The 17,629-nt window shown below is 36.1% G+C and overlaps 2 protein-coding genes across 2 annotated transcripts; both read left to right on the top strand.

Annotated features, from left to right (window-relative positions):
• Positions 1-295: 295 nt before the first annotated feature.
• On the top strand, positions 296-4,249 carry LOC125193676 (uncharacterized; the record flags this gene model as incomplete). The annotated part of the gene is made up of 3 exons (XM_048091520.2): positions 296-364; positions 3,323-3,702; positions 3,788-4,249. Coding segments are annotated over exons 2-3 (837 nt in total), but the record flags the coding sequence as incomplete, so codon positions are not given.
• A 1,568-nt stretch (positions 4,250-5,817) lies between these two features.
• LOC125192181 (putative late blight resistance protein homolog R1A-10) lies at positions 5,818-7,749 on the top strand. Its single transcript, XM_089057733.1, has 2 exons — positions 5,818-7,487; positions 7,555-7,749. The coding sequence occupies exons 1-2, from the start codon at positions 5,862-5,864 to the stop codon at positions 7,615-7,617; spliced, it is 1,689 nt and encodes a 562-aa protein (XP_088913859.1). The 5' UTR covers positions 5,818-5,861; the 3' UTR covers positions 7,618-7,749.
• Positions 7,750-17,629: the final 9,880 nt, after the last annotated feature.

Below are 17,629 nucleotides of genomic sequence, written 5' to 3'. Positions count from 1 at the left end.
TGAAGAACAACATTTATCTTACTTATCTCGAAATAATATATGCAATAAAGGCCCAGTTCGGTTGGGCATATTAGGTGGAAGATTATTTTTGGCCCATGTTCGGTTGGCCCATGTTTCAATCCAAGATTGAAACAAAGATGCATAATCAGGAGATAGTCCATCATGGACCAACCCCTCCGACAAAAATTATCGCAGGGTACAAACAATCAATTTTCCATATTTGCCCTTTACTTTTTCTGTAAATAGCAACGCTGCCCTCCTCAGATTTGCGATACAATGATCTGCGATATTTCAGATTTGGAAGAGAGAGAGATTCAGATTTGGGAAGAGGTAGAGAAGAAAAGGCGATCAAATTTGAGCTGAGGTAATTTTGATTTATATGCTGCGATCAAGGATTTCTAGTGAAAATTTGGGTAAATGTTTGTAGATTTTAGGGTATTCAGATTTTAGGGATTTATCCATAACTACAGAAACTTAATTCGAAAATTGGGGGAAAACACATTGGGAAGAAAGGTTTAGCAGATAGTTTGGTGATAGTTCACTCTGATGCTTTTGGACAGGAATGAATTTACTTGACTTACCAATGTTTAGCATTATTTTACTGATGAATTAGTCTTTCTCCTAAATACAATGTAGTTAAAATAGCACGCTTGTAAGAAGACATGCTTGCCGCATAATGAAACATCACTGCATTCTGTGCACTTTTTCAGCAGATTTCATGTCTTCTGCTACTTTCTTTCAACTAGAAGCTCTTTTTAAGTTCATTCCCAATTTTTCCAAATAAAAGATATCAACAGTTTTAGTCCTATGAATTAATTTAAGCATATTATTGCCTTGTGTCTTAATTGCATGTACACAGAAGGAAATTTAAGTGCTCCAAGTATATAAATATAAAAATATCTTCAATGTATACATGGAGGTGTTGTATCTTGTTGTCATTGCTTGTGCAGTTTATGCTTACTTAAAATTCTACAATAGAAAAATGAAATAAAAATGCATATTCCATAACTCTTAGTAAGAATGTAAATGTCATCCCATAAACATGAGCAATGTATACGTTTGATTAGATAGAATATGCATTCATAGATTTATTTGATTGTTTGTATTTCTCTATGGTATTTTGTGGTGATTCATCTAACCATTATGTTTTTGCTTTACTTCAAGTGTTCACATTCTTTACTTGACTATGATGTTTCAAATACGTGTAGGGTGTGGAACTGACTGACAGTAGTCACATATGGACCAATACGAGAAAGTATTTGGGCTCTTGTTTTTGCATCATTTAATAGGGCAAAATTCTTTCTTCTTCATGATATTGCTTACTTATTATTTATATGGGGAAGAGGCTTTTGTACTAAGTCAAGAAAAAACTCAAATTAGGTATAGCTTAATAAAGCGGATGCCTGCCCAAAAGATATTTTTGCACAACCTAATCGAAACTAATGATGTTATATGCATCAATATGCTTCGTATGGATCGTCGTTGTTTTAGTAGATTGTGTAAGTTACTTCAAACTCATGGTGGACTTCGTTCTTCCAAATATGTTTCTATTCAAGAACAAGTAGCTATATTTCTAAATATTATAGCTCATCATACTAAGATTAGAGTAATAGGTTTTCATTACATGAGGTCATATGACACAATAAGTAAATACATTAGAAATGTCTTGTGGGTTGTCATGATTGTGCATCGGTATATGTTAGTCACACCCCGAGCAGTTGAGGAAGGTTCAAGAGATAGTGCATGGAAATATTTTCAGGTAAGACTATCGAGCCTTTTGTAGACAAATTTAAGTTTTTCTTCTAGGATGTTTGAAAATATTAATTGGTATTCCTTTTTTAGGGTTGCCTAGGTGCACTTGATGGCACATACATCCAGTTACAAGTCCCAGCGGTAGATAAACCTAGATATCGGTCAAGAAAAGGTGATATTGCAACAAATGTTTTGGCGATATGCGATAGAAATGAGAGGTTTGCGTATGTATTAAGGGTCTGCGTATGTATTAACTGGATGGGAAGGGTCTGCGGCTGATGGGCGAGTGTTGAAAGATGCAATTAGTAGAGATAATGGTTTAAAAGTCCCAACGGGTAAGTAGGCTGGACTAGAAAATAATTACCTGACCAATACATAGTACACATTCACCTAGTAATATCAATCATTTGCTGGCCTTATATAGGTTCTTATTATTTGTGTGATGGTGGTTACACAAATTGTGAAGGATTTATAGCCCCGTATCGTGGATTTAGATACCATCTTCGAGAATGGGTGGCCGGTCGAAGAGTACCTCAAAATTACAAAGAGTATTTTCAACATGAAACATGCTAAGGGGAGGAATGTTATTGAGCGCGTGTTTGGACAACTAAAAAGCCGATGGGCCATTTTATGCAGCAATTCCTTTTATCCAGTTGAGACCCAAAACATGATAATCATGGCTTGCACGTACTTCCATAATTTTATCAAGGAGAACATGGAGTATGATCCTGTGTTTGGCGACGAAGAATACATCGTTCAACTTGAGCAAATAACGTTAGCTAATGACGGTGGACATGAAGTATATATTGAAGCTGTTGAAGCGTCACAAGCTTGGAGTGCTTTTAGGGAACAACTTGCTCAACAAATGTGGCTAGAATACTAGAATTATGTGATAGAACTTGTTTGATATTTTGTATTATTTTCTCTGTTAATCCATGTCGAATGGAACTGTGAGTTTTCAGATACCTTGATTAATGAAGATATTGAGATGGTTGGTCTTTAATGTGTGTTGTGGGAATGAATTTACTAGTTTACAGGTTATTTTTATGATCTTGTAAATCACCAGGGTGCTTGGAGAAATTTTTTTACTTGTGCTCTGTGTTTATGATTGTAACTTGGTTGAGAAGTTAACTGAAAAATCAATGCGAGTTAACTGAATTAGTGTCAAGTTTTAGTAATAGGTAAGTTGAGCTTCAATCACTCTTGTTGAGCTGAGGTGGAATCAAGTTGTAAGTTGAGCTCCAGTTGTTCTTGTTAATCTAACTGGGAGTTTAACTTGAGAATCATTTTCTAGTTTTGTACATACAGAATCTGACCCAGAGTATTGCAGAGTGCAGACTTGATTCATCCATGATTTTCTGACAAATAGCTCTTGATATTTTTGAAATATACAATTTTCTTATAGTTGAAGTTAATATATCTTCCCTTCTCTAAAATATATTTGTTGTACTCATGAATTCATTTTCCTAGTTCCCCAAAATATATGTTGTATCTATAAGCATATTTCTTAATATGCAGTTTATACTATTTCGTAACATTTGTTACAACTTAGTTACCTCTATACATGCAGGAGCTATGAGTTCCTCACATAACAACAACTTTCCAAGACCCCCGGATCTTTCAGCGATGCCATCTCTTGCCTCGAATAAGGAAAGAAGAAATTGGACACTTACTGAAGAAGATGCTCTAATTGCAATTGTGAAAACAATAGCTGCAGATTGGCGCCAAGAGAATGCATTCCGAACAGGCTATCTAGAAGCTATTGAGAAACAATTGAAAGTTTGGTTTCCTAGAACTGATTTGAATACGACTAATGTGCAGTCTAAGTTGACAATATGGAAGAGGCATTACTATCTCGTGAAGAACATGATCAACACTAGTGGATTTGGTTGGAATGACTCTAGCAACATGATTACAGTTGAGAATGACGTATGGAAGCAATATGCTAAGGTAATATTTAACATAATTATGCATTAGTTTACTTATTTTGATTGCAAGGATTTTGACAATGAGTTTCATGTATCCTATTGAATAGGCACATCCACAAGCTAAATCAATGCGATTCAAGTCATACCGATTTTACCAAGAGTGGGTCGAGATCTTTGGAAAGGATACCGCAGGAGGAAAAAGTTCGCAGGGCACAGTAGACCTTGCTAAAGTTGCAAAGAAACAACATGCCTCGGTAGATCTTGCTAAAGTGGCAATCCAAGAGCCATATCTACCTTACTTTGATGCAAGTGATTTCCCTCCCAGCTTCAATGCAAACACTCAAGATGACTCTTTCTCCAATAATAATGAAAACATCAGCCATGAGTTCCCCCACAGCTATGTACCTTTGGAGGAGGAGGTCGCAGATACACCTTCTCCCGGTGAAAGCAACTCAATCAATTCTACCAAAAGGGATGGTGAGAAGAAAACTAAGTCCACTAGAAAGCGTAGTCAGCTTGAATCTGCAACCTCTAAGGACTCGGTTATTGTTGAATATGTAAATAATGACAATTATTATTATTATTATTATTATTATTATTATTATTATTATTATTATTATTATTATTATTATTATATTCCAATATTTTCATATCACTTTTTTTTTGACAAAACTTCTCTTCATTTTCAAAATATTCTCAATATTTTAGGAGCTAATGTTGAGTTTAATTAAAAATTATATTTTCATTTACATTGAAACATAAATTAATAACGTGCCCCTTCATATTTGATGACCTGCCAGAATGCTACAAAAATAAATAAATATTAGTTATTAAAATAAAATGATAAAGATGAAGCAAGATTTAAAAATGCAACTAATTAAGTAAAAAAAATATATGTGCCGTTGATATTCTGGAGTAAACTACTCCATATTAGACCAAATATTTGGGAGAAGTATTGTTAGGGGTATCTTAGTAAATACACGTTATCTTGATATTAGTAATATTTTAAATCAAACACATCTTCAATTATATTAAAATTAACATTCCAACCAAACACCTTTTTAAAACCATGATTCAATCTTTGCTCATCCAAGATACAATCTTGGTATTATTTTATCTTGTCAACCAAACACCTCCTAAATATATTCGATCATAAGGGTTGAGGAAGATTGAGGCAGCAAAGGAAAATGCAGCAACAACATGCTTCTCGGGGTTAACCCTGTACGTTAGTTATGAGGTTGCATTCGTTGTTCGTTTTTTATTGTTTTGACAGTGAGTGTATTGACCAATACGGATTTTGCATGTTTTTAAGGACTATATTTGATTCGTTTTAAATGTCAATCATGGAAATTATGTTCTTAATTTCATATGTTATACATTTGGTATTTTTGACGTGTTTGTTTATAAATGATAGAAAAAGACAGAAAAAAGGTGCAAAAAGGCCAAGGTGCAGCAGCCTCAGTTCAAGCCGAGTTTCCTGGCAGTTTAGTAGTCCAATATGTGACTAATGCATACCATTCTCTTCCTCTTCGAAATATCTTCGTATGGATACCTTGAACGTCTTAATCGGAGTTATGTGGAGAAAGTTATGACCATTCTACGAACATTGCGCAGTGCAGTCATAGCCAGTTGCAATCTTATTCCTTTGTTCGATATCCCGATATTGACCTTTAGCTATGCTAGATCTACCATGCATGCTTGTAGATATTTTTATTGCTAATAAATAGTGCATCATGTATTAATGCTACGCCCGAAACAGATCCTTTTCCGTATGCCTGTAGACATATGCATTGAAGTTATTTTGTTCAACTTAGTGAACCTAACGCAACTTGATAAGCTTCATCTTCTTAGGATCCATGGTTGGTAGTTCTTGGACAAGTCGTTATTATATAGCTCCTCAGAAAGATGTCATTTGATGTTGATATGTAATAGTATTGCTCTAGAGGTTGTTAGGAATGGTTTCCTTGATCCTTGTAAAATAACATTGCTCATATGATAATATACTATTTCCTTGTCGTTCTCAATGCATTATTTTTAATACAACATGTAAATTATTGAGTAGAGAGATGCAGAGCATATACCCCTTAGTCAGCAGTGGTGGTTGCAGATTAGTTTGTGAAAGATTGTCTTTTTTGTTATCAACTTCTCATACTCATTTCTGCAAGAAATCTGAAAGAAAAAATGGCATACAATCTTCAATCCCTCATCACTATCCTACAACAAATCCTTCATCCCGAACAAATCCACTGGACTTTTGATCACAACAAGCCACAGCTCGAATCACTACTCCAAAAAGCTGAATCTCTGATGCAGATTCTTGAAAACTCTTCACCCTCACAAATAGCAAGTTTGGAGAGTCAAATCAGAGAAACAACATATAAAGCAGAAGATATTATTGAATCACAGATGGTTCATCAAATGCTTTCCAACCCCGATAGCAAGAGCTTGACCTTTTCCACCCCAGATCTGCAAGAAGTCATTCAAGAGCTTGATTCTGCACTGGTTTTCTTGCATGATCTAACACGAGATTTGCAGCAAGCAGCTCAACAGCTTGAATCTGTGAAGCTTGTGGAATTGGAGGAAAAGAGTGCTTCTTCCTCGAGATCTAAGAGTGATTTGGTGGGAGTTGATGCAGATCTGTTGCAGTTGAAGGATCGTCTCACGAATACGGAAAGGGAGGTGGAGATCATCCCACTTGTTGGTATGGGTGGTATAGGTAAGTCCACCCTTGCTCGAAATCTTTATGACGATCCGAATATTGTTTCTCACTTTGATTATCGTGGGTGGGCTGCGATTTCACATGTTCCCAACATCCGGGAAATTATGTTAAATCTTCTTCGTGGCCCGGATGAAGAGGTCAGCGATGAACTAATGAGACGGGGAGACTATGAGTTGAGAGAAATATTGTATAAGAGATTGTTTGGGCGAAGATATATGATTGTGTTGGATGATATATGGAGCACAGATGTCTGGGATGAGATACAGAGATATTTCCCGGACAACAATAATGGGAGTCGAGTTGTGATCACTACCAGACGGTCTGATGTTGCGGAACATGTTGCAGGCTCGAAGAGTCTGCATCATGTTCGGCTGCTGGACAAGTTTGCAAGTCGGGATTTACTTTGCCGGATTGTGTTTGGGGAAGAAGATTGCCCTGACAATTTGCAAGAGGTGGCAGCTAAGATTGGGAGTGATTGCAGTGGGCTTCCTCTTGCAATTCATGTGATTGGAGGGCTCTTGTCGAAGGTCGAAAGATCAAGAGATGTTTGGGAGAATGTTTCAATAAACGTAAAAGCTTCAATTGTTGAATTAGATGAGCAGCAATTCTCCAATATACTTTCTTTGAGCTATAACCACTTACCAATTCACTTGAAACCATGTTTCTTATATATGGGAGCTTTTCCAGAAGATTACATTATTAAAGGATCTAGACTCAAGAGTCTATGGATAGCCGAAGGATTCGTGAAATCTAATGGAGATATGAGTTTGGAGGAAGAGGCCGAGGATTACTTAAAAGCATTGGTGGAGAGAAATCTACTTTTGGTTAGACGGAAAAAATCCAATTGGAAACCAATGAGTTACTCAATACATGATCTGTTGAGGGATTTGTGCATAAGGAAGGCTTACGAGGAGAAGTTTTTAAACCTCAAGGATTCCATGCGCAGTGTAAGTGTTAACTCGTATTCTGAAATAGAAGATGTGCGTGCTTCACCACAATTGATGTCACTTGCTCGATCTTTTATATGCACTGGCGAGGAGATTATATTTCCTATGTTTTCCATATCAAGATTGGTTAGGGTGCTAGATGTAAGGGGAATCAAATACAAAGAGTTACCAGAAGAAATACTTCAACTTGTCAACTTACGCTACTTAGCTTTCTCCTGCACTTCGGGTATACCTATTGGAATATCAAGGTTGTGGAATCTGCAAACCTTGATTTGTGGGCAAGAAATGACGCTTAGTTTGCCATCTGAGATATGGGAGATGTCTGAGTTAAGACACCTTAGGATAGAAAGAATAATCCAAATTGGGGAGGGATACAAGATAAGATTTGTTCACAAGAAGCTGCAGACAATTTTCTTTATTTGGATAACTCCTTCACTGATTAGTAGTGGTTTCTTTGAGATCATCCCAAATGTCGTTAGGTTAGGAATCTATTACGAAGATTCACCAAATATTGAAATTGATCTTAGCCATCTCGGCAAACTTGAAACTTTAAAATGTCAATCTAAGTTGAATGAAGATGGTAGCTGTTTTCTGAACAAACTCAGATTTCCATGTAGTATTAGAAAGTTAACTATATTTTACTGTGTACTATCTCGGAGTTTCTTGACAACTCTATGTGGACTACCGAATCTGGAAGCGCTCTCAATATGCAAATGTGTGTATCAAAGAGACGGAGAGACAGAGGAACAAGAGTGGGAGATGACAGAAAGAGATAAATTCCGCTCATTGCAGTATCTGCGCCTCCAGTCCTTTAATATAGTGCGTTGGAGAGCCAACGACACCAACTTCCCTAAACTCCGGTTGCTGGATGTAATCAGATGCAATGAGCTAGAGGAAATCCCTAGTGGCATTGGAGATATCATAAATCTCCAAGGAATTGGCGTACGTGGATGTGGCGCTTCTGTAGTGGCCTCAGCACTACAAATTCAGAAGGTGCAGCAAGAGGAGTACGGCGAATATGACCTCAAAGTGGTTATAATGCAAGATTAGAAGCCAAAAGGTAAAGACGCTAAACTCCAAGCAATCAAAAGAATGCTCCATCTGTTCATATACACAATCTTATCCTTAATATTGTTTTTGCACTTACATCATTGGTATAATTTCTTGATCCCGACTTCTGATTATTAAACTGTATGTCATCTGATGGTGTATCATTTTCTGCAACTCGGATAGATTCAGCAATGCGCAAGAATCACTCATAACTCGAGCTGAACGTATGTATGCATATTTATGATTGGTAGTTCTTAGACGAGTCGCTATCATATAGCTCCTCAGAAATATATCATTTGATGTTTAAAGTTTTAACTCATGCTCTAAAGGTTGTTAGATATGTGATAGTATCAATGTAGCCATTCCTGTTGAAATATTAGTTTATGTGAATATCATTCCCTTGTATGTGGCTTGTATTGTTAAATCGCGTTACCCTTTGCTGTTCATTATGCGTCACTGGCCTTCTACAACGTCTTTCCTGATACACCATTCCCATTTCCTCTTTGTTGCAGGGTGTTAAAGATTGTAAGAATGTTTTGAGTTCTCGATTTGCAGTTTCTAAAACCGCGACAAGTTGTAAGAATGTTTTGGGTGCAGATGAGCTATAATAATTTCGAACCGTGCCCCCTTTCCTCATGTGTCTCTGTGCTTAACTGACGACGATTCCTATCTTCTGTTTGCTATAGAATGTGCTTTCTGCTTCTTTCTATACTTTGGGATCGATTTGTGTTCTTACTTTTCCTTTAATGGTGTTTTGCATAAAATATGCAAATATAGAAGGCAGTTCGATTTTGTTATGCCAAAAAATTCGTTTGATTTAAGATGAATGTTGAATTGAACTGAAAAATTAGAAAACTGAATTTTCTGAAACATTGAACCGAAAAATCAAAATATGAACCATAAAAATTGAATCAAATTCAAAAACCAAATGATATATTGGCAAACCTCAAGGATTCCATGCATCGTGTAAGTGTTCAATCGTGTTCTGAAATAGAAGATGTGTGTGCTTCACCACAATTGATGCTACTTGCTCGATCTTTTATATGCACTGGGAAGAAGATTGCATCTCATGTGTTTTCCATGTTAGGATTGGTTAGGGTGCTAGATGTAATGGGAATCGAATTCAAAGTGTTCCCAGAAGAAATACTTCAACTTTTCAACCTACGCTCTCAGGTTTACCTATTGGAATATCAAGATTGCAGAATCTGCAAACCTTGACTTCTAGGCAGGTAATGATGCTTAGTTTGCCATCTGAGATATGGGAGATGTCCGAATTAAGACATCTCAACTTAATTGGCAACATCAATGATAGTTGGGAAGGGATGCAGGTTTAGATTTGTTCATAAGAAGCTGCAGACGATTAAGTAGTATCTATTACGAAGATTCACCAGACATTGAAGTTGATCTAAGCCATCTTCACAAACATGGAATTTTAAGATGCTTATCCGACCGGAATAAATATGGTCACTATTTTCTGAGCAAACTCAGATTTCCATGTAATATTAGAGAGTTAGTTCTATGTGAATGTGCAGTATCTCAGAGTTTCTTGACAACTCTTTGTGCATTACCGAATCTGGAAGTGCTCAAAATAAACGGTTGTGCGTTTGAAATAGACGAAGACACAGAGGAACAAGAATGGGAGGTGACAAAAGGAGATGTATTCCACTCACTGCAATATCTGTACCTCAATTCCTTATTAATAGTGCACTGGAGAGCCAAGGAAACCAACTTCCCTATTCTCCGGAGGCTGTATGTAATCGAATGCAATGAGCTAGAGGAAATCCCTAGTGATATTGGAAATTGTTAATTTCTCATATGTATTCTGCCCCATATCGGTTATGTAACATAGCCTAGCTTAGTCTCTTGTACTATATATATGTTACCTGTAACAGCCCGGGTTTCTAGGGTACAATAAATACGGGGGCTGCTACCAAAACGGATTTCAAAGCACTGAGAATAAAGCCTAGGGTTTCAATAAAAGAGTTCTGACGTAAGCATTAAACGAACTAACAAGCCCTAAGTCAAACGATTTAGTCAAGAGGAATAAATGAAGGATAAATATCATAAAACATGATCGAAATCAGAAGGGGTTCAACATGAATCAACAGAACCACAACAAGTCTCAAACTTCTAACTCAAAGGGGCAAACTCAAAGTAATCAAAGAGTACTAGAATGTGTCAAGAATTCAGCGAAAAAGACCAAGAGTAGTGGAGCCATGTATGGAGACACGACTACACTCAGTGTTCAGAACAATCGTCTTAATTAATTAATGAGGTCAACACCCGCCACCGCTCGTCGCCATTCAACCTGCACATAAGGAAAACACATGCAGGGCTGAGTATTTTGAAATACTCAGTGAGCTCGTTGCCAAAACATTTTATAAGTTATACCGCCCTTACCAAGTGTACTCGAGTTTTACATTTTATCAAAACAAAATATCATCGAGTATCACAAAATATTTTCATAGATTGGCCAATCAAATATCTCCCATTTTCTCATCAAATTCCACAATCTCAATTATATCCATGGTGCGACGAAAGTGTGGCCACACTTTTCGCCCACAAGACCGGCCGACTAGCAAGGACGGCTCACGATCCCCTCGTGTACACAGCCTGGTAGGGTTTGCGGCCCGTACTCAGACCCGAATTCGTATAACATATCCACAGCCTTAGCCCAATGGAGCGAACTCACAAACTAGGCTTCAGGCGCACAATATCACAATAAAACAAACATAGGTATGACATAACAGTTAAACCACCCTTATAACACCAATCAATATTTTGCAAGTAGAAAAAGAGTTTAAGAATAAAGCCCACCTCGACTGCTTAGGTTTCAAGTATGTTCTTTCCTTGGTTATCAGGTTTCGCAACTGAGGTTTCACCTTTTTAATCACATAGGCACACATATCACAAATTAGGTTCAACACTACTCTTACTTATGCATGTCTCGATGTTTTTCCCTCTTCCCAGTGATTTATCTTATCATTACTAATCAATAAAATCATGTCTATCGTACCATAATATTTAGCCATCAAACACACTCTACACAAACACAACACACACATGACACACACACACTCACACACGACACACACACACACACACATGAAACATATTCCCACATCCCTTTATATCCCACTTTCACTCAACCAAGATGCATGAGGGTTCAAGAAGACCGATTAATCGGTTAGAGAGAAGAGGAATCAAGTAGAAACAAGAAGATGGATATAAAAATACCTTATGAGAAAAATGAACGGTAGAAATTAAGTAAAGACTTGGTTCTTCAAGAATTCTTAGATCAAACTTCAATTTCTTCTCAAAGGATGCAAGATTAGTGGAGTAAAGTAGAAGAAAATTGAGAGAGTATGAAGAGAGGGGAAGAGGGGACGAAAATTAGGAGGGGGCGAAAATTATGAGCTAGGGTTGGGGTCTTGGCTCCTTATTTATAGAGTCCAGAAAGATCTTTAGAATATTTGGTAAGATTTTATTCTCCACAATTAAATAAATAAATATTATGGAGTAGGGAGGAAGAATTAACAAAAATAAACTAGGGTACCAAGGCATGTAGTTTTCGAAAATTAGGCTACATAATTAGCCAAGATTTTGTTTTGGTATTTTTTCACGGAGTAGAATAAAATATCACGGAGCAAATTAAATAAATAAATAAAAATCCTCCAATTTGGAGAATGGAACTAGGCGTGTACTTTGGGTTTTAAATAAGGAATGGATATTTGACTATTAACTAAAATAAGATATGGCAAGATCTCTTGAGGTATGGAAAGATTTGGTAGAATATTTAAATTCTAGGTATGGAAGGAAATCAATAAGGGATCAATTAAAATAAAATAAATTCCTCCTTCCCAAAGCAAGGTGATTTTCGAAAATCACCTTAATATCAATAAGGCTCGATTTTTCCCATTAAGAAATAGGGAAATAATTGGGTCTTGGATTTAATTTGGATAAATATCCCAAGAAATAAATTAAATCCGGAAAAATAGAATTCCTCCTTCAAAAATCAGGGGGGTTCGAAAATCTCAAGAATTGGGTGGCTAATATTTATGGAAATTTTCTCTAATATTCTCACTCATCCTTAATCAAATAATTTGCCACGTAATCCCATAATTCAACATATCACATGCCACATCATCAAATCAAATAAGTTTGACTTTTCAAACTTTCAACGCAAACCCTAGACTCAACTCGACCATATCATCACATGAAATTAAATGCATTCTCGATTCCACGTCATCAATCATAAATTCTAGGGCTCTAAAATTAGGGTTCTAATTCCGGGATGTTACATCCTACCACACTTAAAAGAAATTTCATCCCGAAATTTGGTACCTTTTATGGAAAGAGTTCCGGGTATAGCTCTATCATCTTATCCTCACACTCCCATGTGGCTTTCTCGGGCCCGTGGTTTCTCCATTGAATCTTTACGAAGGCAGTGGTTTTATTTCTCATGGTTTGTGATGGGGTTTGGTGCCCCTTGCACAGCGGAAGACTTGTACAAAACAAATAAATCAGATACGGATCTATTTGACTGATTATGCGATTAATCAATTCACATGTTAAACAGATAATTGCATGCTAGAACGCAAATAATTCATGCTCTAAGAAAGTAAATCCTAAAACATGAATTCTACGGTTTAGGGTTACCGATTTGATTCTCCAAAGAATCGTCGATTGCTCGCGCCTTCTCCACGTGATGATCTTCAATACTAGACCACGGATCTTCTCTCTGGTTCCCGAACTGTATCTCGATATCAGGGTGGGCTGATCTTATCAAAACACTAGGACTCGAATAAAGAAGACAGAAGAAATCCTTTTGGGAAAAGGAGTGGAATTCGAAAATTCCTACAGCTGATGGGGCTGATATTTTCGAAAATTTCAGTAATGAAAATTGTGATTATTCTGTCTCCTTTATTCTCCTATTTATATTAAGTTCCTTTTGGGCCCAGACAGGGATCTATGGAAGGTTTTGGATATGGGCTCGCCCAATTAGCTTTTTACTAATTAAATTGAACCCACAATTTAATACAAGCTTATATTGGAATATTACGAGCAGCCACTACAGAAGTAATATTGAACTCTCCCCATCCAAATCCGAAATTACAAGTAATCCGGGTTTCCACTTTTATTATTTATTTCCCGCGCTTAAGATATAAATGTCCATTAATTAATTAATGTCTGCTATGGACTTAATTAATTAATATCTTATTAATTCCAAGAGTGGACTTAGCAAGAATCATTTATTTATTATTCATAGAGTAATAAAACTCCAACTGGCCAGTTTTCCGAATAATAAAACCTTGTTCGAGCTCCTCTTGAGGACATTATCAAACGAGACTCACCTCGTGCACGTTTCAACATAATAGCAATCCTAGCACCGCTAGATATTAATCACCACTACCCAATATATCAGGATTATTGGGTTGCGAAAAACCCGCACCATTTGATAAGTCAAAGTAGTGCATAATCAATACCGTATGCTCAATGCTAACATATGTAGATTAAGAAATAATATTTTATCAAGACCTAGTCTTTCAGTAGATAGCATAAAGACACGTCTTGCTGTTAGATCCGTTCAGTGCTATACCACACCAATGTCAAATTATTTCAGTAAGGCTTAGAAATATGCGGACTGACATTGCAACCTTTCACGATAGGTAGCCAAAGCCTATCTAGGTTGTGAAATTCTTCTTTTTCTTTTGCAAAGCATTGCATAGATCTGACCGTGTTGCCTTAAAGTGGACGACGCCCACAACCGGTCTACTAAGCAAAAGACTTAGACTTTGTTTACTTCTTATGCATTTAAATGTTTGTAAAACATCTTATAAATGCACAAGCAAACACAATGTAATAATAATAGTGATTCTATTCGTGCGAGACTGCTCGAATAATACTGAATCAGGTTAAAAGTGGATTATAGAGTTTTACGTATACAAGCAAGATTCTATTCGAGCGAAACTTGCTCGAAACATGCTTTTCAGTATACCAAACCTAACAATCTCCCACTTATACTCAAAACATGCTTTCGAGTATACCCACTGCCAAAAACTCTCCCACTTATACACAAAGCAGGTATTGATTTTAGATATATCGAACTACCATTCATTTCACCAAGTGAAAGAAAAATCTGCTTGGTTGTTCTCTGATAATATCTTTTTCACCATAATGTCTTTGCTGCGTACTTGATCTTTAATTAATTTCATCCCCATATGTGATTGTTTAGCTTAATAAACTCGTGTGTCCCTTGAGTTAGCCTTCACTAGAGTAATCAAAAAATAATACTCATAGGCATACTCAAACTTACGATTAAAGCTATTAGGAAGATATTCCTAAGGTAAACACATATTCAGAGGATGACTTACTCGATCACTGATTAGTCATAAAACTAAGACAGTGTAACCCCAAGGACATTACATGAATGACTGGTAAACTAGAATATAGTTACTAGTCTTTCTCAAGCACTAGGGTATATTCATTACCTCAATCAAAATCCTTTGCCATGGTTAATATGATATATACTTGCTATGTATAAGAACAACTAATATCAAACTTAGTACACATTATAGCATATATGAGACAACTATCTCCGAACTAGTCTCATAATTCTTGATCTCACTAAGTGTCAAACGACACTTGACTAGAAACAAGACAATTCCATCTTGAGAGGTATAAACCTTTTCATGGAATTTCTAATGCTTAAATGTTCCAAGCAATGTGTAGATATAGGATTCCTAAGAGAATCTCAACATTCTTTCTAGCGATCTTAAAAGGACTTAGATGCTAAGAATGTAATTAGTTTCTCTTAAATCATTTATCTTAAACTGGGTAGACAACCAGTTTCCTACGCCAGATGCCAGTCTTAGTTGTTTGCAACTTTTGTAGATTTCATCATCGTAGAGTACCAATAATACCATACATAATGCACTTTCAACTTCCTTGTGCTTACAACACTGTTAAGGACATAAGTCAAATTCCAAATATTTGATAATTTTGATAAAACACATATACTCTGATTTAGATGCTTGCCTAAGACCACGAAGGTCTATATAAGCTTCCAATCATGCGTTTCTTGCCCTTAATTACATATCCCATTAGAATGTTCTAGTAGATGATTTCCTCAAGACTTCTATTTATAGAAGGCTGTCTTGACAATCATAATACATACATTCTAATTTATGTAAGTTCTAATAGACAATAGGATCAAATAAATCCTGGCACAACGATAGCGAGAAGATAATTCTCTTTGGGCATAACCCATTGTCATTGTCTAGCCATTTGAGATCCACATTTACACTTGCAAAGATACTTGCTCCCACTGATTGACACAGCCTGTAGGTAATATTGCAAGTCTTGTAAAACATGTTGTCTATCTTAGATTGTAATATGGAATCTATCACCTGTTCAAAGATGATTATCCAAATTAACCAATACTACATTGTAGTTAAAGGGATTATGTTCAAGTTAATCTAAGACCGAGTCTTACGACACTCTTAGACCCAAGAACTTGTTGTGTTCCAGTGGAACGCTCCCACTACGATATGGTTCTTACAATCTTAGGTACTGAAGTTGATTTTATTAGTGCAAAAGTTTCTAATGGTATGACTTCTTGGTAATGTGGAATATCTGATATCTCTCTCTTTATTTTGAGAGTTATCACGTTGTTAGGCTTTTGTAGTTCATATCTTGATCTTCATACAAGAATTATATCTTTGAAGATTACAGAACTTATAACAATACATCATTTGGGACAAACCTTAAAACATGCCTCAGTACTCAACTCCAATTTCTTGGACACTTTTCCAACACGTGTTGGAACAACATTACACCTTGAGATGTGCTAGACTAGAGTCGCTCTAGTCCACAACTCGTGTTTTGTAGAAGGTACTGATGTTGGTAGTTTCTTTAATGTTTATCCCATCAATGATAAGATTTTAATGAGTACAACTCATCACTTAATCAAACTTGTCTTAGAAAGACTTTGATTCCTTCTTACATAACTATCCCATTCATTAGGTGAATGCTTGGATTCGTTAATGGAGATTAGACTCCCACTACTGATCATAACCCTTTGCTCGTCTTCTTATGGTGTAAACCATTAAGACTCGCTAGTCTTTCTATATTGCACTTCTATAAGTATTCTGAATCAAACGATTCTAACTCATAGTGCATCAAACAGACTTTCTCAACTGTCAAGCTATTTAACGAAATGTTAAAATCTTGATAGTCTAGATCAGTTCAAACAATTTCTAAGTATTTTCTTGGCCTTAAGGCTAAGAGCCATAAATACTTTATCATTCAATGATTAAGAAGTTGATGTGTTGTTGAATACTCAACCTTGTCGCACTTATATTATTTTAATACTATGATGCCCTAAGCATCAACCATAAAATAATAGTTGAGCATTAATAGCTCCCACTGCAACAAAAACCTAACTGGATCAAGATCTCTTATTTAGAAGTTGCATTGTCATGTAAGTCATTGTCCTTCTATAAAATAGGTCAATCCAACTCACAAAACATCTTTACTCGCTTTAAACAAACTTCGATGACAATCCAGGCTCTCCCATTTCCATATCTAGTCTTTTGTTCAAATGAACTAGGACTTAAGAAAAATGCAGCCTTTATGAATTCGTCATCTATCATGTTACTTTCCTCTAACAGTAATATAACGACTATTATTCTGAAGATTTTCTACTTTTTAGCTAAACCTTCTTATAGTCATTCTTTATTACTTTAGGCGATGACTTGTGTCAGAAACTATTTGAGGATCTGTTGATCACTCAAAACATTCTGTCACTCTAGGATATTCCAATCGAATCATCTTGACAGATTCTATTGATATCCATCTTTCATCGTCATTAACCAAGACTTGTCGAGCTACTTAAAGGAAAATAGCTTGACCTTATTCCTCAAAGAGCTTGTCAAGTACATGTATAATGCATTCTTGAACATTCTTCGTGGAATTATGTCGAGGAAATGGAGGACATGAATCATTGAGTATAAACTCCAAGCTTTCAGCGATGAGAATCTTATCCATTTTCGTTTCCGGTCTACATAATTTAGGCATTCAAGTTTTCTTTCTTTAAGGATCGCAGACAAATATTAAATGATATAATGAAGATTTGGCAAATAAACTTATTATCACATACTCATGCTCAATACATAATCACAAATAACCACAAAACAATTATGTATCTTACAACTGCAAAATTAATAAATTGT

The sequence above is a fragment of the Salvia hispanica genome, chromosome 4, assembly GCF_029641045.1.
Source record: "Salvia hispanica isolate PSC_SH4W2 chromosome 4, Shi_PSC_v1, whole genome shotgun sequence".
Lineage (NCBI taxonomy): Eukaryota > Viridiplantae > Streptophyta > Magnoliopsida > Lamiales > Lamiaceae > Salvia > Salvia hispanica.
The sequence above is the reverse complement of the archived record's forward strand: the minus strand, read 5'-3'. Positions and strand labels throughout refer to the sequence as shown.